A 26,611-nucleotide genomic window follows, 5' to 3' on the forward strand; every position below is an offset into this window, starting at 1 on the left:
GGAATTATTCCAGTTAGTGCCAGCTGGCAGAGTTACAGCAGCCTGGCTCAGAACTGGCCCAAGAATCGGGGAGCTGCAAACAGTGGAAACTAGGTGCAGCTGAGAATCTGGACCATCGATTTTTGTGTAGCAATCATATACATGTCAAAGATCTGAAGAATTCCTTTATGACCACTTTTCCAGGTTGCTAAGAACATGCATACTTACTTGAACATCATGCTGAACTCCTTCAGAGCCTCCTCAGTTACTCCAGTTGTGTTTCTAAAAAGGAAGAAGCAAAGCTAGTGAACTGATCATGAAATTGCAGTGGTAGGTCACAAGCTAATAAAAATGCCAGGTTCATGTCAGGCTGTTTGCTTTTCTGTCTGCCACCCCCTTGAATGGAGAGACAGCAGGCACCTGGTTCAACTGCCACCCATTTCACTGAGAAATCACCAGGGCTAGCTGTAACCAGAACTATTTCTCGAATTGCAGTCTACCTGAAAAAAATTGAACATACTGATATACACTACTCAGAACACACAACAGTAAGTGGAAGAGGTTTATCCTGCTTGATTTGTACTGGCAGTCTCTCCCTAACTCACTTATTCCCTGAAATGATGAATGTGGTTTATCTTCCCAAATGAACGAACACTGTACCTAGCTTGTATTTGCTGTTCCAGGTTGTGCTGCATCCTCATCCCTAGTTGGTCAAGCTGGTCCCACTGCTGTGCCAGGCCTACGGTGCTGTGCTCTGTATATTTGTTGTCCAAAATAAGTGCTTCTTCCATAGCTGCTCCAAGGTCCTCAATCTTCTTTAGTTGACTCCTCATTGCCCGAATCTCCTGGTGCTTATGCTATTTGGAAAGAAAACAGAAGGAAGCAAACATACTAGCGTACCAACATTTTACTGACTGAGCTAAAACACAGGCTCATAACACCAAAGAGGTAGGAGGAAGCTATGCAGCTGTCGTCTAGTGTTACAAAATATATCACTATCCAAGGGAGATTCATCACATATGACTCAGACGGATTTGTAAGATGGGCTAATGTTCCAAGAAAGGTGTTTTTGCCTGTAAATATGACTAGAAACCTCACAGCAGCTACAGCCTAATTCTCAAAACAGACTGTAGAACATCACAAGGAAAGGTTTCAGATACTGGCTCCTCTGCCCAGACAGAGGGACTTAGAAATACTATACAAGGGGGAACTAATTCAGGGTTTTCTTTTGGCTTGTGCAATGCAGGTTAGATTAGATAATCAGAATGGGGTCTGTCTGGCCTCAAAATGTATGAATTAATTAAAGACCTACATATCAGTCATTAAAGGCATTCTCTCTCCCCGTTCATTCCTGAACATCAATAGGAAACAGAAGTTTTAACAACAGATGAGGTATGCTTACTTTAGTAGCTTCCAGCTGTGATTCCAGGGTTCCTGATTCCTCCACCATACAGGACCTAAACATAGAATCCCAGTGAGGGAGAGGCACTCTTCACATACAATAAAGGCCAGGGGGAGGGGCTTGAAATTAACACCATCCTTTTAGGGTAAAATAATTTTTCCATAAACTTTATAACAAAACTTTTTCTGTCAAGCTTCTGGCCATACGCTTTTAAATTCAGACTCACTCTATATAAAACAGAGGCTTTTAGAACCTGCTGCATGTAATTTCTTTATAAAGTTAATTTCAAGCCCAAATTTCACAGGCTGTGATAAAGTAGCCACTGGAAACACTTCATGCCAAATCCAAAGCACTCACCTTCTTACTGGACCTAGTGAAATTAGAAACTCAGTGCAAATGCCCTTTCCATCCCAAACTGTGCCCAACACACACAAACTACAAGTGATTCACTAGAGACAAGCTTTGTTTGTCAATGAGACGAGCGCTAGAGAGGCTTTACACAGAAAGCAAGTGTGAAAAACCTTTTGAGAACTACTGGCTTAATTTAAAGCCAACCTTGATGTAAGACAAATCACCCTTGCAAGACAGAAAAACTCCACTACTTTATTACGGCTGGGTGAATGTTGCTTTCCATATTCTCAGACTGTGACCCCTCACAGATGAGCATTTCTACGATGCTAATAGTTCAGAGCCACTCTGACACAGTCATTTGAATTTTGAAATTGATAGTAGTCACAATTGTAAGAATTTTTTAAACGTTCACACACAGGTATTCTTGGCATGCCAACAAGGGGCCCCAAACACTGGTTTATAAAGGCACCCTTTTGCAGTTATTGTCTCCATGATTTTGTTCACAGGTACTAGCTGCATAAAGTCCCTTAAGTTGTTTTGTTTCTTCAATTCTAAGCAATGTTAAGGCAGCAGTTTTTAGAGCCTCTGTCCTGTAACATTTATAGTGAAAGTTTACAACAGATGACCTGTGTAAAAACAGCAAATTGGATATTGTGCAGATGTGCTGTAACGTGTTTGTGCCCCCGGTAGAATTTAAATTCCTGGTGCTACGACCGTCTTCCCTCCCCCCACCAGACCCTTTCCTCCCAAAGGTCTCTTAATACTTCTTGGGAAGGGTTTTCAAGTGCTGAATCACTCTGTAGCAATGACAATATGCCAGACATCTGGGTCTCTCTCACCACAGAGGGTTAAAACTCAAAATCAAAGCATGTTTAAAGAGAATGAAGCACAGGCCCAGAACCTTGAGCAGGAAGCTGTGAACCAATAGTGGAAAGGCAAAAAATCAACAGGGAAACAAACCCCCAAGCATCTCACAGCAGTGAAAGTTAGTTAGTTGGAAAGAACACAAGCCTTTGGAATTAAGAGTGCATTTCAAAATCACAGTGAGGTAAGAAAATAAGAGGAAAAACCTTCCAGACAGATCATCCCCAACTTCATACTGATAGACACGAATGACACGACGATATGCTATGCTATTCAAAGAAAAGAAACCAAATGAATTCCAAAAAGAAAACAGACAAGACAGGAAAGAACAGACCACAACAAGACCATGGCAACGGAACAAAACTCCAAGCCAGCACCACCTCACAGAGAATATCAAACAAGCAAATTACTTCAAGTACCACCAGACTCAATGGCAGGTGCTGGTTGCGTACCAAAAAAAATCTAATTATTTTAATATCTACCACAGAGTTGCTGAGGTGAACAGAATCTCAGAGTCAATTTGAGCTACAAACTTCATTTAAAAACAGTATCAACCTGTGCAAATATGGCTGCTGTATGCTGATAAGTGAGTAGGACAACTATGTTGACCTTGAAAGTTCTACATTCAGAACATTCTGCTTAATAGCAACCCTGATATTAACAGCAACCTTTTTTGGGGAACCAATCCCATCGAGTTTAATGTTAATAGGATTCAGATTTTGCCACTGGGATGCTGCTTATTAACAACATTGTTTGGAAGAACAGCACCACCTGCAGACAGGACTGTGAGGCTGCAGCCAGAGAAGGGGGAGTAGTGGGACATGCTGAGGACTAGCTCTGGGCAGGTTTGCAGCCTGGGAAGGAAGTGCTAGGTTGTCCCTTCCTTGACTGCATCCCCCACAAACCTGCCTAGAACTGTTCCTCAGCACATCCCTGTGCCTCCCCTTCAGGGGCTGTGGCCCCACAATCTGCTTGTGCACAGGGACCACTCAGGAGCTAAGTGGTTGCAGGCTGGGAGAGGAGGCTGTGGGCAGCACAGTAACAGGAAAGAAAGCTGCAGCCTGGATGCTGGAACTGCATGGTACTTTCTCCCTATGCTCCTCAAGCTGTGCCGTGCAAGAGGGCTACACTCAGGAAAGGAAGCAGTGGGGACTGAGCCCCAACTCCCAGAGTGCACAGAGAGAGAAAGTGCAGCGTTGTGGGCCCCAAGCATCCCTGCAGAATCTGAAAGCCCTGGCATTTAGGCTACAGTCCCAGCTCACCCTGTCCCAGCACTTCTTTCCCTGGCTGCAGCCTCGCAAACATGCCTCTGCTTATTAGCAACTCCTGGATAATGGCAAATTTTTGCTGGCAACTGAAAGTTTGCTAATAAGCGGAATCTACTATACATGGTTATATGAGAATGAACGAACATACACAATGCCCATTTTAATTAACTGCAGTTTTAATCCTCTCAGAATTTTGCTGAAGATTAATGTTCCTCTGCACTTCTAATAATCAGTTAGACAATAGAGTAGGAGCATGGCAATTGTGAGCATGAACTCACTTTATTTAGTAAATGTCTCACCTCTCTATTAGTATTTTCTGAGACACCAGAACTCAGCCACAACACTACTTTTTAAAAATAGCAAAGATCCAGCACCCATACCAGCAAAATCTATTGGGTTCCACCAAGGTACCACTTCAAAAGCTAGGGTGTTCTCTCTCTCATCTGAGGGGAGATACTGTGAGACCAGAGATTCTTGTCACTACATAGCAAGTAAAAAGTTACCAGAGATAAACCCACAAAACATGAACAAGGTCCCTCTATTCTGTAGCACACTAGACAATATATATATGTAAGGGCAACCTCCCAAGCTGTGACCCCCTCTTCTTTGTATAGGATTCCTTAATTATTTTAATATTAAATACATTTGACACTGCACCCAAAAAAGTGTTCATTGTGCTGCAAATTTCTTTTTTTGATACTGAAAAAGCATGTAACTGCTACAGAAGCTGTCCGGGGGAAAAAGCTGGAGGTTTTGATAGCTTAGTTGGGGACAAGAAGCTGTTCTGGCATCCAGGAAGTCACTGGAGTCAATTTGGGGTTTGCAACCAGAAAAGAGTTAAGATTCCTGATGGTGGGGAGGGATCTCTCTCCTTCCCTCCCTCTTTTGGGTAAATACAAAAGCTAACTAAACATGGAGTTGAATTCCCTATTTCATATCTCAGCAACTAGCTATCCCACTAACTGCCACTGTGTCCAACGAGAGAGATGTCAACCTCATTTTAGTAGAAAAGGCATAAGCAGTGAAATAGTTATATTGACATTAAGCTTCAGTTAAAATGCCATTGAGATGAATGGGTATTTTACACTTCAGGTTTTCAGCAGACTCAAGCAGAGGTCAGTGCATTGGTTTAGGTTTTCTTTGCAATCCTAAAGCTTTTTTTTTAAGTTAAAGCTCAACTTCTGGAGCACAGTTATGCAACAGAATCAAAAAGGACAACTAGGTAGCCACATAACTGAATTACACATGGAAATGTGATTAAGGTGTATGATTTTTTTTTTAAAACTGTAGTGATGCTAATTAGTGACAATCTTTAATAGGAGTCTACTAACAGGACCTTCTGTTGAATACTCATAAAATGCAAATCTGGGCTATTCCCATTCCTTTATTTTACTCTTTTTACAAGATTACATATATGTATATAGCAATACCCAGTCAAAGCCCTTCAGTTTTAAATGTTTGAGAGCATTATCAGAATATATTCTTATTTTACCAAGTGTGATTCTGACTGTTGGGAAATTGAGAGGCTGGCTAGTGAGGACAAAAGGCTACAGATTACCTGATGAGATGTGGAAACACACCCAATAAAGAGCATCACATCTTGCACATCCTTGTAAGCTAACCAGTGATAACTTTCTTAATATAACTGGTCACACAGAGTGTCCATTAATTCTTTCTTTTCTATTCTGAACCAGGAAAAATGGTATTCCTTCCTATATGTTTACAGTTATCCATATCAATGTCCTGTTAACTGTGACTCTCTTTGTGAGGCATTCTTGCTTGGGGAGGGGAAGGAGGGGAAGAGAATGGGTAAGTATCTCATGCACATCCCAGGCATGGCTTGCATTGCCCAAATAGAATGACCTTTAATACAACTTTCACAAGCAAAGCAATGACAGGAGAAAGCACACACAAGACAGGAGAGGATCCCACATCAAGCTTTTGGGAAATAAAATTCAGTACTAACCCATCTAGCAGATATGTCCTGTAGCGCAGGAGGGTCCAAGTATCAGGCAGCAGGACAGAGAGAGAGGTGGGGGGGGGAACACGTTAACAAATTAAAACCACATTTATACTTCAGACTTTTTGCAAAACCATCTATGTGATGATTTTCTATAAATGCAGAAGATTTACTATCAAAGGATTACATGAAAAGTACCCTCAGCTTAACTCGCCGCTTCTGAACCAGTGCGCGCACTTACTAGAATTGACAGTATTTGATGGCGGTGTATTTGAGTATGCTCAAGTCAGACACAGTTGTGCTGTACAAATATCATATTTTTCTCCTTGCAATTCTGAAACACTGAAATTATTTTTCATTTCTAGAGAGGCTGCTGACCCTTGCTGCTGCTCCCTAATCATGGGTATTATTAGTATATTGGATAGGAGCTTGCAAAGTCATCTTAAAGACTGTGGAAACTCTTTAGAGAAGCAGTGGAAACCCCCTCTCTGGAACATTTAAATCTGGACTGTACAAAACACTAGAAAATATACCTTAGGGAATAATCTTATGGTTTGACACAGGATAACAGAATTTTCCCCTTTCTAATTTCTATCATAATGCAGAGTAGGTAATAAGACAGTATTGGCTTTTTCTTCAGTTCTGTTCTCAGTATTTAGTATTCTCCTTGAACTATAGAGTCCAGCTCTGGAGCTACCAGATAACCATTAGGGCTTGTCTATATATAGAATTACCCTGGGAAAGTGAATTCAGGAGCAGACACATTTTTTAAAATAGTCTTGAATCAGAGACCCCATTAGCTGACAGCTCCAGCCCCAACTACCAAACTCAGAAGGTGATCTTGCACTCAGCAAATCGGTGCTTCAGCAGCAGACACCTAAAACCCAATTGATCAAAAAAAAGAAGCATGGATAAGATGCACAATGTGAAGAATAATGTGAAGAATAATTAACACTCTCTTCTCAATGGGACACAAATGATTCTCTTTGGGAAATTTCTTTGGGACAGCCTCTCTGTTAAGACAGACTGTACCTGGTCTCCTGAATCCACTGGTGGAAAGCATTAGCATGCTGAGCAAACTCCTGGCGCAATTTGTCATTTTCCTCCTGTCTTCGCTGCTCCTTCTGCAGCTCTAACTCACGTTCCTGAGAAACAGGGAAGTCACTTTACACCAAGAAAGAACATGGCCTTTATCATCCACTGAAATACAGAAACCAAGCCAGCGCAGCAGTGAGATTCTGGAGCTCAGCCCAAGACTGAGGGCCTGTAGGTCTCTTGCCCGACTGCTCCACTAGTCTAACTATGATAGCCAATATTCCAACAGAAATCGTGAGAATCAGCATTGAAGTGAGCCTTGCAATCATATTACTAAAACATGACGTCATAAGGAACACAGTATCTCATAGCTACAAGTGGGGGATCATTATTTGTTTCGGGGTCTTTCAGGAAGAATGGAGTGGGAGGAGGAGTAGGGGTCAAGTAGCAGCAACACAAATATATAGATAATGGAGGATTTTGGGAGGCACTAGCACCACAGAATTCCTTTCAGAAACATTTTTGTGCTACCGGATGAAGGTGTTTCCATTTGTAATGTTTTATTGATGAATAAGAGCACTGATTATCTGGAGGGACAGTGTCCAAGGAAGAATTCAGAGGCAGAGTGGCAATGGGAAGAACCTTGTTCTGATTTACCTTGATGATTTTCTGCAGGTTCCTCCAGGTCTCTTCAAGAGCCTCCATAGTGAACCAAGTGTATGGGTTGGAGGCTACACGGAAGCTCTTGATCTGGCGATCAAGCTCAGCGAGCTGGTTGAAGTCAGCCTGGGCGGAACTTAGTGAGGAGCGGAAAGCATCATGAGCCTCTCGCAGTGCCTTGATCTCCTCCAGTGAGTTACACCGCACAGGGTCAGTCAAGTCCTCCTCTGCATTCTCAAACCAACTGTTAAAGGCAGATGCCTTCTTTGCAAAAGTCAGGAACAGATCCTCAACCTCAGAGAGAGAAGACAATCTAGGTATTCACTTAGGCAATAACCCAAATAGAATATATTCAAGCAGGAGGACCTGGTATTAAGAACATGCAATAAACAACACATAATTTGCACCAGTCGCTCCTTTCTTGCAAGGCAGAGAACTAACCATAAGCACTATCTGTAAAATGGGGATAGTGCTATTCCTCTCTATGACATCTCCCCTAAGACAGCCCAAGAGGCCCATCTCACCCACAGCTCTTAGGGGCAAGGCCAGACCTTTCCAGGAAGCAAAAGCTGTCTCTGGCCTTCAATGAGGCAGCTGTAGTGGCAGCTGGGGAGACAGGAACACATTTCGAGACTTGGGAGCAATGTTAGAGAACTTGTTTTTCAAAAACCCAAACAATTGCAAATCAGCAGGTGCTCACTTCTGTCTAGAGACAGTGGGTAGTTTTCAGTGGTGGACATGTTGAAGGGAGCGGCACTATGGGGACAGCAACAGGAGAGGTAGGTAGGTAGGTAGGTAGGTAGGTAGGTAGGTGTGTGTGTGTGTGTGTGTGTGTGTGTGTGTGTGTGTGTGTGTGTGTGTGTGTGTGTGTGTGTGTGTGTGTGTGTGTGTGTGTGTGTGTGTGTGATTTAGACTGTAAACTCTTCAAGACATGGGCTTGTGTCATTTGTAAACTACCGAATACTAGGCCCTGGTCCTGATCAGAGCCTCTAGGTGCTACTGTACAGTACATTATTAACAAAAACAAAAGGGAAACAGAGGCATAAAGTACTTTGTTCAAGAACACCTAGCCAGTAGTAGAGTTTGGACTGGAACCCAGAACTCTAGACTCCCAGTCCCCTTGCAGTGACCACTTAACAATACTGCATCCCTAGCTAAGTGTTTTCTCAAAAATATAACACAGCACAACGTGTCCTCAACAAATTGTATTTTAGTTAAATAACTACAATTAAGATATACAAGTTGCACACAGTGTAGAAGGCTGGTCCTTTAAAACCACTCCACTGTCAATAAGTTTTTAATGAAAGCTTCTCACAAGAAAGCATTTGGTGTATGACAACTAATTGTGTTTTTTCACAGCTTGTATATTGAGATTTTAAATCAATGCTGTGCACAACTGTCAAGCTTTATAGTGTTCCAGACTATTAAAGAGAAGAGATAGTTCCCAGGTCTGTGCTCTCACCTTTCTGAAGTGCTCCTGAGCCTCCAGCAGTTTCTTCTTCCTAGCAGCAGAATTAGCCAGCAGCTGGTTCCAGCGTTTCATCAGAGAAGCATGCCGGACCTCGATGGCCTTTGACTGGATGTGTTTGGCTGCCAGCAACTGATCTTTCAGTGCAGTGATGTTTGCGATTCCTTCCTGCTGGAAAGCCTGAAGACCAGCATCAAAAGTTTCCTGCCGCATTAAAAAGCAAGAGACTAATGTAGATTAACTATATTTATGGATGATGTAGACATTATTTTAAGAAAATGCAAAAATAAATGCCAGGCCTTCCAATATTCATCCGTCTGATGAGCATTAAGCTCCATTGCTTCCCTGGCTCAAAGCACCTTGCACTGACCTGTTTGGTGAGGAGTGTTTGCACAGAGGAGAGATCCCGTCCATAGTCGTCGGTCTTCAGACTGTTTTCCTTCTCACCTGGATAATGAAGCAGAGACTAAATATAAACACCTACATTCCTTCTTCCTAAATTTGGGGAAGGGATATCACTGCTCAGCAAATCAATGGCTCAGACTACCACCCACATCCGCTTAGTAAAACAAAGTTAGTCAGAAACCATTTTCCGTTCAAGAAGGGCTGCCGTTTTCAGTCACTTGCTTTGTCAATGCAGCACATACCTATCCAAGACTCCACGACGTCGGCTTTCCAGTTGAACTGGAGGAAGGCAGAATTCTCATCCAGTTTGGCCTTCCTTTGAGCTGCCGCCTTCTCCAGATCTGACACCTTGCCCCTCAGGCCTTTAATCTTTGCAGTTATGTTCTCCTCATGATGATTGTTCTGTGGAATAGGAGAAAATAATTTAGTTCCTATGTGACTTAATTATCTTCTACACACCACTGGAGGAAATCTAGTCCTGTTCACCAAATTAGCAAGAAATACACTTAAAATGTATAGGCATCTGAAGGACTCCTTGGGATACTTATGGAAATTCCTAAAACTGATCCCAAGGCTGAGGACAACAGAAGCAATTAAAACCAGTGTCCTCAAAGGAACTGAAGGGACTTAGCTGCTCAAATCCCATTCTCAGTTTGGTGCCGAGCTCCCCTTAGGTTGCTCTTACAATCTCAAACCAGAAGCACTAGCACATGACTAATAAAATAAATCCTGCACATTAACTCACAAGGCAGCCCACTAGCTCTAACAACATGGGAACAGACCACCTCGATTCACTATTTAGTTAGGGGTTCTCCATCTGGAGAATAAGATGGCCTCATTCTACCTTAAATATGTGCCCCAAATGTGAGAGAAATCAGGAATGCAAACAATTTACTCCTGTTTTTTTCTGTATTGCTAGACTATTAAGGCTTTCTGGGAAGTTAATATACAGATAGAAAACCAAAGCATGGGATGGATAACAGCCATTTTAGGTCTTTAGGAGAAAATTCCAATTCAATTTATGTTTCACAAGGATCTTACTGATTAGATGAGAAGTGTTCAAGGTAATGGGAGAAGGTATCATGGTACACAAATGGGTGCATCAGAGGCTCTAAGCATAAAAGACAGGAATTCTTGGTCTGGTCTAGCACAGACCCGTGCATAAGGAATTGATTGGGATGGCTGTCTCTGGGAAAGAGAAGTTAAGTGACTTGCCCAAGACTTCCAACAAGTCAGCAACAGAGCCAGAATTAAAACTAAGGAGCTTCTGTTATCAGTCCACCATGCTACTGTCTCTATAGTATTTAAAATCAATTATATGCCAAATGCCGTTCTTGTGGCTATAGAGAACACTGACATGTAGACGGTGTTTAGTTTTCATTTTTTAAACATACTTGGAGCTCAGTTTAAGAGAACAGTGAATCCATTTTGACATGCTGACACTTTAAGGAACCTTCAAGGCATTTTTCTTACCAGGTTACACTCACCTTCTTAATGAGGTCCTCCCCATTAGCACAAACATCATTCACTCTGTCCTTGTGGACAGTGAAGTCAGTTTCAAATGCTTCATGCTTTTTCAGCAAGCCCTGCAGGGAAAGCATGTTCACAAGTTACTTTCCTACATCATTTAACTTCTCAAGATGACTGCTTATAAAACAAGGATGAAAATAAAAGCAAAACAATATTATAATAATATGCCTGCAACACATCAATCAGTGCAATACTCACCATTACAGTTATTAGTTAGTTTTAGGTAATACACATTCTGGCTATTTGTTGGGGTGTGCAAGGGAGGAAGAATGGTTTGGTATAGTCCTGGATATAGTCCTTAAATATATTCACCTTTATCCAAGGAGAGATAAGGTCTTCTCTATCAAGTCCACTAGAGACCTCACCATGCAGATATAATTTACCTGGAAAGCATTTAGATCCTGATCCTGCAAAACCACACATGCTTAATAGTAAGCATATAGTCAGTATATGTGCAGGGAAGTGTTTGCAGGACCAGAGCCTTAACACACTGATGGAGGGAGGGGAAAGGGGTAATTAAAAGAAAAAGATGGATTAGAAAGAGATTCTGTTGCTTCGTGCTGCTCTTGAGACTCTTCTTCATTGCAGTTTCTCACTGCAACTCAGAAGGGGGAAATCAAAAAAAAACCTTTAAGCCATTTTTACACAATTCTGGGGTTGCTTTGCATCAGTCTAGTCCTCCAGCACAAATAAAAGCAGTCTGCTTTAATTAGCGCTGCCTACGCCAAAGGCCCATATCCACAAGACCCTTCTAAATACTGGAGAAAAATCTTTTGAATCGCTTTTATGTAAGGATCATCAATATTTTATAATATACTTCTTTAAAATGAACAAAATGTCTGACTTAAAAAATAACAAAAGGGTATTTTAAATTCTAACTATTACATATTATAAATAGCTGGTAAGGTGAGAACCAGAACAGTACAGCTTTTGCTTACTTGGATAGCAGCAAGTGTGTCTCCATAGTCCTCACTGGCTACCAGGGTCATTTTCTCATTGATCCAGGCTTCCTCCTCTTCCACATTTGCTACAAACTGCTGATACTCAAGAGACTCCTCTAAACGTTGGCCACTGTAAGAGGAATGAGAAGAAGTGGGGAGGGAAATCACAGGTTGCATCTGTACATTCATCTAGGACATGGAAGCAGAACTACTACTCAACGTAGGTTTGGAGAGGTCAAGACAGGTGAAAGGACAGCCTGCTCACTACCACCAACCCTAAAATGTGATAATTTTACACTAACCTCTTTCCTTCAGAAGCTGAAAATGACCCTACCGTGACACTGCCAGCTCTAGATCTACCCTAAATCTACTATGTAATTCACCAGGCCATTTCACAGTCCTTACATATCTGGAAATTATGTACTCCCCCCACCCGCCACCACAGTCTTTATTCAGGAGAGCACAGCCTGGTGGGAATAACAATGTCAAGGGTCTAGCCTCCAAACGAAGAAGGAATAAATACCCCCAAAGTTTAGATTGTGTTCGACTAAAGGAAAACACAAAACTGAAGTTGGTACTGAGGAGCATTTACGAATGACCCCCTTTTCACCTGTCCCCTCAGGCATGGCCTCAGTAGAATGCACTATTAGCATTTATTGCACTGATATTGCTGATGACCTGAATCAAAAGATTGCAAGATTTGGCTGCTACTCGTCCCTATATGTTTCATTCATACTTCCTGGTGTAGAAAAATGATTCTCACTCACCGAGCTGCTGCCAACTGCTTTAACTCCTTCCAGTGGTCTACAAACTGAGCTAGCCTCTGCTGTATCTCCTCCTTTCCAATCGTGTTATCATCGGACAGTTTTTTACCGGTGTCTAACACACCCTGTGAAGCAGACAAAGCACACGTCGGTATTCTCAGTGTTTTCAATTTTCAGCAGTGCTGCTCTCTCCTCATCATTTATCTGCACTCTTTACAACTCCCCAGTTCTGGGTCATTTTCTTTCACAACCGTACCCTTTTCTCTTCTTTCCTTCAACTCACGTGTTTTTTGTGGATTTAGAATCAAGGTGAGAAGTGCTACTGTCTGAAGAGGAAGGAACTTCCTGTCACTTTAATTTAAAACACTCCATATCTTTGCTTAGTCATGCCCTTCTTTAGGAGCATGAGGGAAGTGTGATTTCCTTTGTGATCTGCAGAAACATCTCAGGCTGCACAGATCTAAACCAGTGATGCTTATAATTGATTTGTGATCCAGATCATATAAATGTTAAAAATCTGTAACTTGACTATACAGAGTACTACACTTTCTATCATGACTGGTTATTTTCCTCATCCAAATGTTTGCCTGTAACCTACACAGTTTGCGTTGGAAACAACACAGCAGTACCTGTCATGGAACAACTCTTTGACTGACTGGGTTTTTTTTTGTTTGTTTTTTTAACCTGGATGGCAGGTTCGTGAGCAGCCAATTCTGCTTCCAGACGTTTGTGTTTCTTTCTTAGGTTCTGCACTCCAGTTAGGTCTCTGCCATAGTCCTCTGAGCTAACCAGCAGCTTCTTCTCCCTGAGTCCCAGAGAAGAAAAGGGGAAGAGGGGGATGAGTAAAGTTTATACCTTTAAAGGTCAAACTAGACAGATATAACAGCTGTCATTGAAAACTTGACACTTAACAGCTCTAACAGGAATGAACATTACTCCTTTTGTATGTTTCGCATTCCAGGACTGGAGCTTACAGCAAATTATTACATATATTTAAAGAGGTAAATATAAAGATTTTAATGGGGTCCTCTGTTTTTAGCATTTGATGGCCTTTCAGCTACTTTTTAATACAGAGAATCCAAGGCAGAAAAATGAATATAAATAACGGGGATGTTCCTACAACCCAGCACTACGAGCGCCTTTGAAGCAGTAAGCCATGCACCTGACTTATAAATGTTAGTAAAAAGGATTCAACTCCCAGCAGTTTGACCAGCACAGTTTCAAAGAGGGGACAAGGTGCTCCCTCTCTCTCTCTACACATACACACACACACACCCGCTCCTTCCCTCCTTTCAAAGTTTGAAAGTAATTTTAATTCTCCAGTTTTGATCATTTCTATTTGGCTAACCTCTACATACTGATGGAGTGGAAACCAGCACAGTTCTTATTTCCTTGATTATAAACCAGTCATACCAATAATATCAGGATTCATACGGACATCTCTGGAAAGCATTTTTCCTTAACTGCTATCACAGGCCAAAATAGTAAAACTAAAAACTGCTTTCAGCAGGCTCATAAATGCCTTTTTGAAAGAAATTTCAAACAGACAGAGGCAGAGTTTAAAAGATACACGATTCATAGGATTTTTACCACAAGATTATAGTCAAACCTCAAGTTTTTCCTAGCACTGAACATGCTTTCTGAAGCCTGCCCATTGATATCCGTAGGCATTAAGACCAAGCCCACACTAGAGTTGAAGCCACTTCTGCATGCTTCCCCAAGCACCATGGGCACGGATATGTGTCTTTGTAACTGCGTTATAAAACTATACTATAGATTATCTGGACAAGATGGCATACACCTGACGAGTGGGTAGGTAGTCTATGGCATAGTTAGATTAACATGGTTCTTGGGGAAATCATCTTTTTCCTCAATGACATGGTAAATTGTGCTATGAACACTGTTCAACAACTGCATTGAAATATGGTTGTTGATAGCATGGCTATAATATGGACATGGCCTCAGACAATGCTACATCTAGAACTTCTGAAGTACATACTTGATCCAGGACTCCTCATCGTCCATATCCCGGAAGAACTGATGCAAGCGGTGGGACTCATTCAGATTTGCACGGCGGGCAGCTGCCATGCTCTTGATCCGCTGGAAGCGTCCATTAATAGTGTCTCGCTTGTCCTTTACCTGGGAGGTGTCAAAAGCGCTGCTGGTCATCAAGCTGTCAGCCTGGCCATTCAGGTCCTTCAGACGATCCTGGAATCATAAGCAAGGAGTGAGTGAAGAACGAAAAACTCAATTTTTGAGCATGTAGTCTCAGCACAGGATCTTCTCTTCATATTCATGATGTACACACAGAGAAATGTATTTCTACAGGTTTAAACTTTACGGCATGTTGCTATGGAATTCTCCGATTACTATAATTTCTCTTCCTGTTAGCAGAGGTGCTTACCTCATGGGCAGATATGTCGGCTTCCAGAAGTTGGTGTTTCTTCAGCAGGTTATTTACAGATGCCAGGTCTTTTCCATAGTCTTCAGATGCAAGCAGAGCCTCCACCTGGAAAAGGAAGAATACAATTACATATTGAAGTTTAACTAAGAACTGCAAATGTAATGCTCTTACTTGTGCAGGTGACTGTTTGTCTCCTCCAATTGTCCCCAAAGGAAGTTAAGTTTGTGAACTTTGTCTCCCTGCTTGTCTCAGACATGGGAGATTTTATGCAAGCACGTTTCCTGCCAACATCAGTGTAGGCAATGACAAGCATAGAAACTTCCCAAACCCTTGTTTTTTATTCTCTTAAGAATTTTTTGGAGCACATCACATATCAGCAAAGGGAGCTAGTATCAGAGAAACTGCAGTCCCCAATCCAGGGTAGTCAGGTACCTCTGACAGCCAAAAGTCAAAATCCTTGATTCCAGTATTGAAATTCTGCTGTTTGTTGGCTTCCTTCAGCTTCTGACTCTTCTCTGCTGATTTCTGCACCAGGAACTGCCACTGGTCATCCAGAGCAGCTAAACGTGCCTGTTACAAAAAGGAGAAAATAAACGCTCAGAAGCAAAACAAAATCCCTAATAAATGTGGCAAAGGAACACACTGTACACATTTGGTTGCTGCTTCTACAACTATAGATTATGCAGTTATTCATGCGATCTAGGAAAATTCTCCCTTGTCTGCCTCTCCATTTCACTTTTACATTCTGACAGAAGAATCAGAAAACATCACTAATTTCAAAGCAAAAATGGGACAAAACAGTTCTCATGCTCCATACTGCATAGTTAAACAAGGAATTAAAAAAAAAAGCTTCTACAAAAGAAAGTGGTTTTCCTCATTCTAACAAAATATAACTATAGAATCAGTTGAAGGCTACATGTCATTAACTATCCTATATGTGCTGCACCTACCTTCACTGCATCCTCACTGCCGGCACATGCTCCCCGATCAATGAGAGAATTCCCCATGTCAATGACTCCACGGATCCGGTCTGCATTGGCATGAAGTTCAGCTTCAAAGGCCTGGTGTTTCTGGTGTTTGCTCTGAATGCAGCAAAAACAAAGCTGTTAAGGACTGGACGTGGGGCTCCCAAATTATTCTCATGGATTGAGAAGAGAATGCAAGCATGGTCTGCATAAACAGGGTTAGAAGGAAGGGAGTTTGTGTGTAGTCTAACCTGGGGAAATATTTAATACCTTATGTAAAATCATGAAAATCCAAATCTCTCTCTAGGCATTTACATCACATTCACCACTTGCTGCTCTCTCAGTCTTACTAAGTGAGCATTAGGCTGTTTTTGAACCAGCATGTCTACCTGTGATTGGACATTTACACTAATGTTCCTATATCAGCATATATCTCCTGCATTTTAAAGGGGGCTGAAACACATTTCTAACGTTAAGTTTTGCTATTCTCCAAATATGGATTTCTGGTTTACGTGGCACCACTGCTAAAAAACATTGACTGTGTTTGTATGTATCCTGAACATGGTCGCTGCTCCACACTGATCAGTTCTAGAGGTTTATGACTTTTCCCATCCAAATACATGGTCAGGAGGAAAAAGTCCTCACCCCAACCTGCACCTTTTATGCACAGTTTTCATATGAGAAGATACTGAGTCACCATATGACTAAATTATGGTGGTAAAACAATGAGTTAAACATAGTTAGCAACTCAAAACTATTTAAGAAACCATGCTTAGCTGTTTGTTGAAAGTTGTCTTCACTGAAAATTGAAGGCATCATGAGAACAACAGGAGCCACAGGAAGGGAGTGAATAAGCAGTTTTCTTTCATATACATGCATACACCCACCATAAGCATAAACAATGGAACAAGAACGACAAAACAGTATTTACAAATATCAACTCCACATGCTAGTAACACTGGACAAATACATTGTCCTGAGGGAGAATGGAAGGGAAGGTGATGGTTAGAGTAAAAATAAAACAAAAAAAAATGCTACAGTACTGTTATGAAAAATTCTGCATGGCCTGCTTATTCTGAAAACTGCTATTGCTGAAGGTTGAGATTATACTGTGTATCAGCTAAAATCCACCCATTTCTTGGCATATAAATTCATTATGCTGGAGAATGAAAAAAGCTTCTCATAGTACAAAATGTCAATCTATTACCACCAAAACAAATTCACACTCTAGGGAAATGACAGACGACATTTTTGTTTGAGTAGCCAATATATAGATAGTGCAACCTCCAGGGCCAGAAAGACAAACACTGCTTCCTTCAGTTGTGCCCCTCCCTCTTACCCTAGTCACTTCTCCACTCTTTGCTTTGCTCTGTCCTCTTTCTAATTCTCCTCCTCCTCGGATTCTTACCACTCCTATCAGCCTTCCACATATACTCTCAGTTCTGCAATCTTCCCTCTACTTCTTCCACAAACTTCTATCCCTGCAAACTGTGGGCACTTCCACTGATACCCTTCGTTCAGAAATTTTGACTCCAGACACAAGTGAGTGGAACTGACATCACATGGCCATGGGTTAATCACCACAGCTCTAGGTCCAGCAGGAATGAGGACAAGACATGTCCAGTAGCCAAATATTTAAAAAAGGAGGACGACAACCCATATTTCTGATTCTTTATGAACCACCCCTTAAAGAATTAATACTGCACCACAAATTAAACAGATCATGCAGAACACATCTGCAAAACAAATATGTAAGTAAATGGTGTTTAAGAGGCATTAACTAAACAAAAAAGCAACACCCAAAAACACTGAGGCCTATGGTAACATCTGTTTGGAGGTCAGTGAATATTAGAAAATGGAAAAGAAACTGGATGAATTAATGGATGGAGCAACAGACTGAACACAACCAGACTTTGTGCTCACATATAATCTATACAGAAGAACAAACACCTACCATGGCCAGTTCAACCAAACTACAAAACTTACCAGCAGTTTGGAAAGCTACAAAACAGATCAAGAAGAAGAGAGTTCAGTGCAGTCATACTGATCCACATATCAGTATTAAAAACACAGGATATCACTTAAAGAGTTTTTCTTTAATAATGAAAAATAGATGAAGATCTGCAACTTAGGCCAGTAAGTGGGGGTGGGACACAAGAGACATTTATAAAAGATAAATTTTTATTTTATCATCTAGTTGTTGGGGAGAAGAGAGGCTAGGATGTCTTATCAAATTTACGCTGGAGCATAACTGCCTAGGGATTTATGTGAATTCTGGCAGCATATTTATGTGGATATTACATATTTTATTTAAAAATAATTACTGCCTTCTATTTCGGTCCTTTCTCTATGCATACTGCATGTCTCCATAATGAAAGGATTGCTTTATTTACATTTTCTCCCCTTTAGAAGATTAATTCCAAACAATTTGTTATCCCTTTAACACAAGAATTGGAATTTTTCCTGTGCACATCCTGTTATCAGCAACAGGATATGCTACATGGAATTAAACTTTCACTCCATTTGACTTTCTTGGTCAAATAATTATTCACCTGGATGTTTGTGGGATCCTTATAGGATTCATCACTTGCAGTTTGGAGTTTTTCACTGATCCAAGCCTCTATTTCATCAACATCACGGCTGAATTGCTGGAGGGTCTGAGATTCTCCCAGTTTAGACCTCTTCTCAATCATCTGAGCTTTCAAACGACGCCACCTGTACATAATCAGAGATATGGTTCATACTCACCAGTATCTATAAGAACGGGCATGAAGTAGGAGACTACGTACCATCATAAAAGCTATATACTGGCTCTAAACAATTTCCTTCTTTTCAGAAGGTATCCACAGCTGATCTAACAATGCAGTTAGCACACCAACCTGTCCAGAACTTCATTGCGTCTGTTAGAAATGACCCCTTTAGCATAGTGGTCAGCAGAAATCAGCTGGTCAGCAAACGATTGCAGCGCAGCAATCTTTTCTTCCTGTTCAAAACAAAAAGGACACAAGTTGAGTATATTCAGATACTGCAAAAAAATCCCCGTAAAGAGTTGTGTAAGAACTAGAGTAGGACATTTCTTTGAAAGAAGGCTGGTATCTTGTTAATATGAGTCTAAGGAAATCAGCCCTATGTCAGGATGAGCAGAACTCCACTTAAGAGCAAGTGGGAGATCCTGCAGATCAGACATTGAAAAGAAAGGAATTTCTCTCAGGATCAGAAAGGGCTCTTCCAGGATTTAGAGGAAGTGGAAAAACACTGATTTTTTTTTTCAGAGTAAGGATTTCCAATACAAACCATTAAATCACTTACTCTTTTCACAAGAAATATGCTGTACTGTGATTCACGCTGCCCTAGTTAGGTAAATATCTATTATTTTATTGCATCATGTTCATAACCAATCAATAACAAACCCCTTATTATCTGCAGTGATAGTAGCTATTTCTCAGCTTTGTAACCAGTTTCTAACCTCCTAAATATTTAGAACAAATCTTTATAGGGTTCTAAACTTTAGAGTCACATCACCAACATCAGATCTATCATATCCTGCTGACCTTAAAAGAAGTTTTCAGGAGCTGAATGTAAAATAAAATAGAACAGCTGTCATCCACTTTGGATACATCCCTCACCTGGACATTGATTGCTTTATCAAAGTCTTCATGTTTCTTGATGAGAGCCTCCACACTGTCTAAGGAGTCTCCTCTATCTTCTGTGTTCAGGAACGCCTCCCGGGCAGCCATCCAGTTTTCTGCTTGTTCACAGTCCCGATGAAACAGCTACGGAGAAGGAACATAGGTAGGAGAAAACTAACCAGTGAGTACTGCCCACTGGTGGGAGTGAAAGAAAAGTTTCCTTAAGAAAGCATACTATTAAAAAAAACGAAAGGCAGCAAAGTACCTGTAGTTCTAGACACTGGTCCAGCATCATTCTACGCTGGACCCAGGCTTTCTCCAAGTCTGCCCGTTCTTGATCTAGAATATCCAGTTTCTCCTTGATCTCTGGGCTGGCATAGTGTCCATGAGCCAAAAGTTGTTGCCCAAACTGCTCAAATGCCTGGAAAGTGCCAGCCCTGGCATCTATTTCAGTGCGATGTTCCTGTAAGGAAGGAGGGGGGAGAAGGAGAGAAAAGAGGTTTAATAACTAGAAGCAGAATGCTAAACTGCAAGGAAAGACATTCTCAGTCTCGTCTTGGAAACATACATGGGGAGTCTCAAAAAAAATACTGTTGAACTGGTTTACCAACAGAGTACATAAAACTGATTTTAACAGCGAATGTTCATACCTACAGAAAAATGCAGAGGGCTCCTGCACATACCTGGTGTCTCTCCAATAAAGCCTCAGCTCCAGTCACATCCTTTGCCAGTTCATCTGAGGACACTAGTCCCCGGATTCCATTGATCCAAGACATGAGGTCCCTGTAACCACAAAAGCAACCAAAAAAAAGGGATTGTTTTTTTGTTTGTTTGCAGCAAGTCTGATTAGGGAAATGAGTTATCTTTCACCACTCCAACAAATATTCAGTCTAAGTCATATACTACATGTACTTAAATTAATAACTAAACTAACAGTGGGGACCAGGAATTTGATCAATTTAGTTTTTACCTGAAGTCACTGAGGAAACGCTGCAGGTCATGAGAATCCCCAAGCTTCTCTTTACGCTGGTCGGCGCGTTTCCCCAGGCTATTCCAGGCCTGGTTCAGTTCAGTACATTTTTCTTGGAGGTCTTCAGCAGATTCTGGGTGTGACTGAATCAGGCGCTCAGCAGTCTCACCTAAAGAGTTCACCTGGCAATAAAGGAGGAAGAGTAAGAAGAAAGGCAGGAACCTCTTTTGCAGTACCATCATTACCGCTACAGAAAGCAAGTAACCCATGTGTTCTGGTCTCTTGGTCTGACCTTGTCTCCAAGAGCTGCCAAATCTCTCTCAAAGCCTTCATGCTTTCGCTGCAGGGCCTGCACACTGGCCAGGTCATGTCCATAGTTGTCTGTATTTAACGCCTGATTCTTTTCTTCAATCCATTCCTTTGTTTCATCAGCATCTCTGGTTGGGAAAAAAGGAAAAACACAAATGAAGGACATTAACTAGAGTCTCATCAAACTCCAGGTAGCCTGTTTCCATAAGGTCTTAAGTATCTAATACTTCCAATTTTTTCGTCTGTTTTAAAGTGGAAGTTAAACTCTCATGAGGTAAGAACGAACATTGGTATCATTTAAAAAAAAATCAGAATTTTTGGTGCCCTTCAATAATAAGCTTTCCTCTGACAATCTCAAGATTTAATAAATCAAGCTTCAGATTACACCTGTGAGGCAGTGTGAATTCTCAAAATCACAAAGGCAATCTCTGGCAGAGCTAGGAAACAAATCTAGGATCTCCTAATTCTCACACTCCTGTGCTGTAACCATCAGAGAAACTTTCCTCTCTCTAGCGAATGCAAACACAGAATGCACAGAGTTCTTGTTGGACCTGGATTAAGATATTCATTCCTTTTCAGGAATGAATGTAGCAGGAGAAATTAATGACAATTGTGGAAGAGGTTGGGGCAAAACGTTGGCATGTTGGGCTGACACCATCTTAGCCGCAGAAGTAAGAATGGTGCTGGTGGCGGTAAATGCAGACAAAGCAGAAGCAGTGATACACAAAAGTTTAGAAGCCTATCAGCTGTGACAAATAACTGAAGGGAGAAGCTGCACCTGTGTGTGGTAGCCAGCTGGCAAAGGGATGGAGAAGAGAGAAGAGAAAGCTCATGACAGCAGTTCCAGAGAGAAAAGGGCACAGCATGGTGGGAGCACTGCAATCCCTTTAGAGAATATCACTGATCTGAAGATACAGGTTTAAGACAGAATCCTACACTTGGCTTCCATACGGATAGTGACACGCTAGTATCACAAGATGCCTCTGTCAGCAATAAAACTAAGGCAGCCAATTTTTTAATTAAAAATTTTAATGCAAACACAGACTAGAGAACTGCTCCTCACCATGGACCTCGTCCAACTTCCACTGAAGCAAATGGAAAAAGTCAATGGGTATTTGACAAGGCCCTGTATGAGCTGGTGTTTGTTCTCTTAAAATTAAATGTTTTTACATTAAACCGAGAATAAAAATTGAATGTAAAAACTACCACTAAAACATTATGTGATGTACCTGGGGCAGTGCGCTCCTTACCTGTGAAATCTCTGGACTTCATGGGCACTGCCCAGCAGCTGGCTTCGCTCCTCTGCCATCTGCTGCAGAGATCTCCAGCGCTCATTTAGTTCCTGAAAGGGAAAAATGGAAATGAAGCCTCAGCACTGCACCTGATGTTGACAGGTTAAACAATGTTATATATTTATTTCTTGTTTAAAAGAGAAAGCTTCGTTTCTCCAGGTCATACTAAATGACAAAAAAGAGAGTTACCTTTTCCGTAACTGGTGTTCTTCAAGATGTGTTGCTCATGTCCATTCCATATTAGGTGTGTGTGTTCACCACATGCACCGGTGCTGGAATTTTTTTCCCTCAGCAGTATCCGTATGGGACTGGCTCTGCCATCCCCTGGAGTGGCACCTGCATGGCATGGTATAAGGGGCACTGCCAGCTCCCCTCACCCTCAGTTCCTTCTTGCCAGAAACTTCAACAGTGGGGAAGGAGGGCAGGCTATGGAATCTCAAAGAAAACCAGTTATGGAAAAGGTAACTGTCTTTTCTTCTTTGAGTCCTTGCTCATGCCCATTCCATATTAGGTGACTTCAAAGCAGTACCCCTGGAGGTGGGCAGGAGTTCACAGACATGTAGATTGCAACACAGCTCTGCCGAACCCAGTGTTGTCCCTGGCCTGCTGAATGATGGCATAATGAGCAGTAAACGTGTGGACAGAGGACCAAGCTGCGGCTCTACAGATGTCCTGGATAGGGATGTGTGTGCCAGGAAGGCTGCCGAAGACACCTGCGCTCTCGTCTAGTGGGCTTTGACAATTGGTGGAACCTCCGTCAGGTCATAACAGGTCCTTATGCACGAGGTGATCCAATTGGAAATCTTCTGTGAGGACACCGGATGACTCTTCATCCTATCAGCTGTAGCAATGAAGAGTTGCGTCGATTTACGGAAAGGCTTGGTACGTTCTATATAAAAAGCTAAGGCCCTCTGGATGTCCCGGGAGTGGCTGCTGACAGACTCAAGAGTGTGCCAAACCCATGTTGGCAAGGCCACGCTGGGGCTATCATGATAACCTGTGCATGGTCTCTCTCGATCTTTGCCAGAACCCTGCTGATGAGTGGAATCAGAGGGAACTCGTACATCAGGCTCCCTGACCACGACAGGAGGAAGGCATCAGAGAGGGAGTCCTTGCTCAGACCCTGTTGAGAACAAAACTGGTGGCATTTCCTGTTCTGTCTGGTAGTGAACAGGTCCACTTGGGGAGTTCCCCACCTTTGGAAGATCATGCAGGGTATCTCTGGATGGAGTGACTACACGTGGTGAGAGGAGAAGTCCCTGTTGAACTGGTCTGGCAGCATATTCCTGACACTGGGAAGGTGACAAGCTTCCATGTGGATTTCGTGGCTGATGGAGAATTCCCACAGATGGAGCACCTCCTGACAGAGAGCTGACAAGCGCTCTCCCCCTTGCCTGTTGATGTAGAACATGGAGGCTCTATTGTCCATCAGGACTTGTGCCACATTGCCTGACAGGTGGGGCAAGACGACTCCGCACACCAGCTGGACTGCTCAGAGCTCTCTGATGTTTATGTGTAACTGCGCATCCTCCAGGGACCACATCCCCTGAGTCTGGAGGTTGCCGAGATGTGCTCCCCAGCTGAGATCCGAAGTGCCTGACACCAACTCAATGGAGTGAGGAGGGTTGTTGATGGAACCCCTTCCAGGACCATCCGGCGGTCAGTCACCATCTCAGCGAGGTATCATCTGAGGAATGGTAACGATCTTTTCCAGGGGGCAAGGAAGTCCCTCTTGATGGGGATTGGTACTACTGAAGTGGGGACACTTGCATAGGTCCCATTACAAGTCTTCCCTGAGACCGGGGCACCGATGTGGGCGGCACTGGGAGCATATGGATCTCCTGAGCCGCTCAAAGAGCTTCGAGAGTCGATGGCACCTGAAGCTGGCTAGGGCCTGCATTGCTATCTGGGGGTCGCAGGCAAAGCATGGGATGGGCTGCACTGCTCATCTTCAGCTGGGGCCCGACTTCCTGAAGGGAGTGTTGAACTACCATGGGGGACCGGTGCCAGCTTGTGGATGGTGCCAGAAGAGCACTGCAAACAGAGGCCGTGGTGCTCAGTGCGGAGTCAGAACGCTCTGGTGCCGTAGTGAGTGCCAACTCCATTAGGAGCACTATCAGACGGATATTGTGTTCCTTCTTCATCCTAGATTTAAAAGACTTGCAGATACAGCACGTGTCATTTATGTGCCCTTCACCTAAGCACCTTAGGCAGCTGGTATGTGGATCGCTGACAGGCATAGGCCATTTGCAGCTATCGCAGGTCTTAAAGCTTGGGGATCAGGGCATGCCCTGTCCCCTGGCTGAGTTCTGTTTGGGACTAACAAAAAGTTGAGAACTACTAACTATATACAACAATATTACATGTTTTCAAAGTTCAGAACAGAAAACGAAACACCGCTAGCCAAAGCAGTGGATGCTCCAGCACCGTCACTGGCAGCAAGAAGGAACTGAGGGTGGAGGGAGCCAGCGGCACCCCTTACATCATGCCATATGGGCACCACTCCAGGGGGTGCCAGAGACGGTCCCCTATGGATACTGCTGGGGCAAAAACTTCCGGCACCTGTGCATGTGGAAAGCACACACCTAATATGGAATGGACATGAGCAAGCACTTGAAGACCTCCATGACCTGAAATGTAAATCCAATAAAGATTTATTTTCAAATATTTTGCTCACTGTGCTTGTATAGTTACATTTCTTAAGGTATAAAGGTGCTTCAAATTCTCTCTAAAGAAAAGGAAAGGAAAAAGGCCCTATGAAGACTTATTTTCAGGTGAGGATCACATTTAAAGCATGGTTCCCCAGCTTTTTCAATCCACAGATTTCTTTGTAGAAGCAAAATCCTCTTGTGATTCCCAACTCCGCTGCCTCTCCATTTTGGTTCCCTAAAGGTTTCATTCCATAGATCTGCTCAAAAGGCCCTTTGGAACACTGGCAGTCCATGGACAACAGTCAGATTACTGCCACTTTAAAAAGATTATGGTAGAAATGGTAGTCTTCCTAAAAAATGTTACTCTTAGTGCTTTAAGAGCACATAAGCAAACTACTTAGAGAACAGTGGGTGGTAGGAAATGAGCTAGGAGGAAGGCCAAAGTTATCTTTGAGCATAACTGAAGGTTTCTAACTGCAGGTTGTCCACACACACACACACACACACACACGTCATTGGATTTCTATTTGCTGCTTTGATCACAGAACAAAGCACTGGTTCAAGGAACTATACAGCAAGCTATAAGGGTTTCTCCTGTGATGTGGAAGCAGGTAACTTTATGCTATGTATGTGCATAAAGCACCTGTTCTATTCTGAGAAGCAGATGCTGTAAATTAGCATTTATTTTAACATGTTTAGTCAAAAGGGTATGAAGGGCAATAGAACATGGAGGCAGAATGGTGAACACAAAAAAGGTGATGAGACAAAGCTATTACTTCTCAGTGAGTAGAAACACCACAACTGGATTCTTACCTTGATGGAATTAAAGGTGGCCACTGTATGTACCATCATACGTGCAGACTATATGAGGAAAAAGCAAAAATAGTAAAAAAATCAAAATCAAGCAGTTAAATTTCTGTCCTAACAATCAAGTGTCATACCATACTAACAAAAACTCAGACACTCCAACACAACTTAGTCTTGGCCAAAAACAGGTTTTGTAAGACAGATTTTACAACACGTAGGATGAATGGAAATGTTCATGACTTTATAAGTTTCAATTACAAATTTTTAGTGTACATTTTCTTCTACAGCATTGTGAACCCATCGCTGTCTCAGACAAATGATTACTTTTTGCATGTAGTGTTGCAGTAATTTTGTTGGTCCCAAGATATTAGAGGGACATGGTGAGTGATAATCTCTTTTATTGTACCAATGTCTAATTTTTTTTTACAGTAGCACCTCAGAGTTATGAACACCCTGGGAATAGAGGCTGTTTGTAACTCTGAAATGTTCATAACTCTGAACAATACAACATGGTGGTTCTTACAAAAGTTTACAATTGAACAATGACTTAATACACCTTTGAAACTTTACTATGCAGAAGAAAAATGGTGCTTTCCCCTTTTTTAGTAGTTTATGTTTAACACAGTACTGGACTGTATTTGCTTTTTTTTGGTATCTATGCTGCTGCCTGCTTGTGTACTTCCGGTTCCAAATGAGGTGTATGGTTACTGGTCAGTTGGTAACTCTGAGGTTCTACTGTATTAGATTCTGTATTTTTAGATTGCTTTTTGGATTTCAATCAGCATATAAGTAAATGGTGAAAGACAGATTTTTAAAATTCAGCTTAAGGTTTTACAGACCACAGTAATTTAAAAATGTGTATAAATATTATCTTGATAGTATTCCTTTAAAAGAGAACCACAGCCTTAATGAGGGTTGAAAAGACAAGGAACTTGAAAAGACAACTCTGACAAATGG

General features: G+C 42.0%; 1 protein-coding gene across 4 annotated transcripts in view; it reads right to left on the bottom strand.

Moving 5' to 3' along the window:
• Positions 1–26,611, bottom strand: part of SPTAN1 (spectrin alpha, non-erythrocytic 1) — a 67,644-nt gene that overhangs the window by 1,907 nt on the left and 39,126 nt on the right. For 2 of the 4 annotated variants that reach the window (XM_050926996.1, XM_050926995.1), the window contains 27 exons: positions 25,661–25,708; positions 22,155–22,246; positions 20,888–21,032; positions 20,596–20,777; positions 20,309–20,408; positions 19,891–20,088; positions 19,623–19,769; positions 18,876–18,979; positions 18,549–18,711; positions 15,982–16,113; positions 15,464–15,601; positions 15,032–15,136; positions 14,627–14,835; positions 13,312–13,432; positions 12,631–12,752; positions 11,861–11,993; positions 10,880–10,978; positions 9,635–9,794; positions 9,358–9,434; positions 8,982–9,191; positions 7,517–7,813; positions 6,857–6,969; positions 5,831–5,848; positions 2,803–2,865; positions 1,382–1,436; positions 640–836; positions 208–261 (listed from right to left, as the gene is read on the bottom strand). In XM_050926996.1, coding sequence (XP_050782953.1) covers positions 208–261; positions 640–836; positions 1,382–1,436; positions 2,803–2,865; positions 5,831–5,848; positions 6,857–6,969; positions 7,517–7,813; positions 8,982–9,191; positions 9,358–9,434; positions 9,635–9,794; positions 10,880–10,978; positions 11,861–11,993; positions 12,631–12,752; positions 13,312–13,432; positions 14,627–14,835; positions 15,032–15,136; positions 15,464–15,601; positions 15,982–16,113; positions 18,549–18,711; positions 18,876–18,979; positions 19,623–19,769; positions 19,891–20,088; positions 20,309–20,408; positions 20,596–20,777; positions 20,888–21,032; positions 22,155–22,246; positions 25,661–25,708 — 3,482 coding nt within the window. The remainder of the gene's footprint in view (positions 1–207; positions 262–639; positions 837–1,381; positions 1,437–2,802; positions 2,866–5,830; positions 5,849–6,856; positions 6,970–7,516; positions 7,814–8,981; positions 9,192–9,357; positions 9,435–9,634; positions 9,795–10,879; positions 10,979–11,860; positions 11,994–12,630; positions 12,753–13,311; positions 13,433–14,626; positions 14,836–15,031; positions 15,137–15,463; positions 15,602–15,981; positions 16,114–18,548; positions 18,712–18,875; positions 18,980–19,622; positions 19,770–19,890; positions 20,089–20,308; positions 20,409–20,595; positions 20,778–20,887; positions 21,033–22,154; positions 22,247–25,660; positions 25,709–26,611) is intronic. The other 2 variants (XM_050926997.1, XM_050926998.1) reach the window with 1 other exon arrangement.

Source organism: Gopherus flavomarginatus, chromosome 17, assembly GCF_025201925.1.
Source record: "Gopherus flavomarginatus isolate rGopFla2 chromosome 17, rGopFla2.mat.asm, whole genome shotgun sequence".
Lineage (NCBI taxonomy): Eukaryota > Metazoa > Chordata > Testudines > Testudinidae > Gopherus > Gopherus flavomarginatus.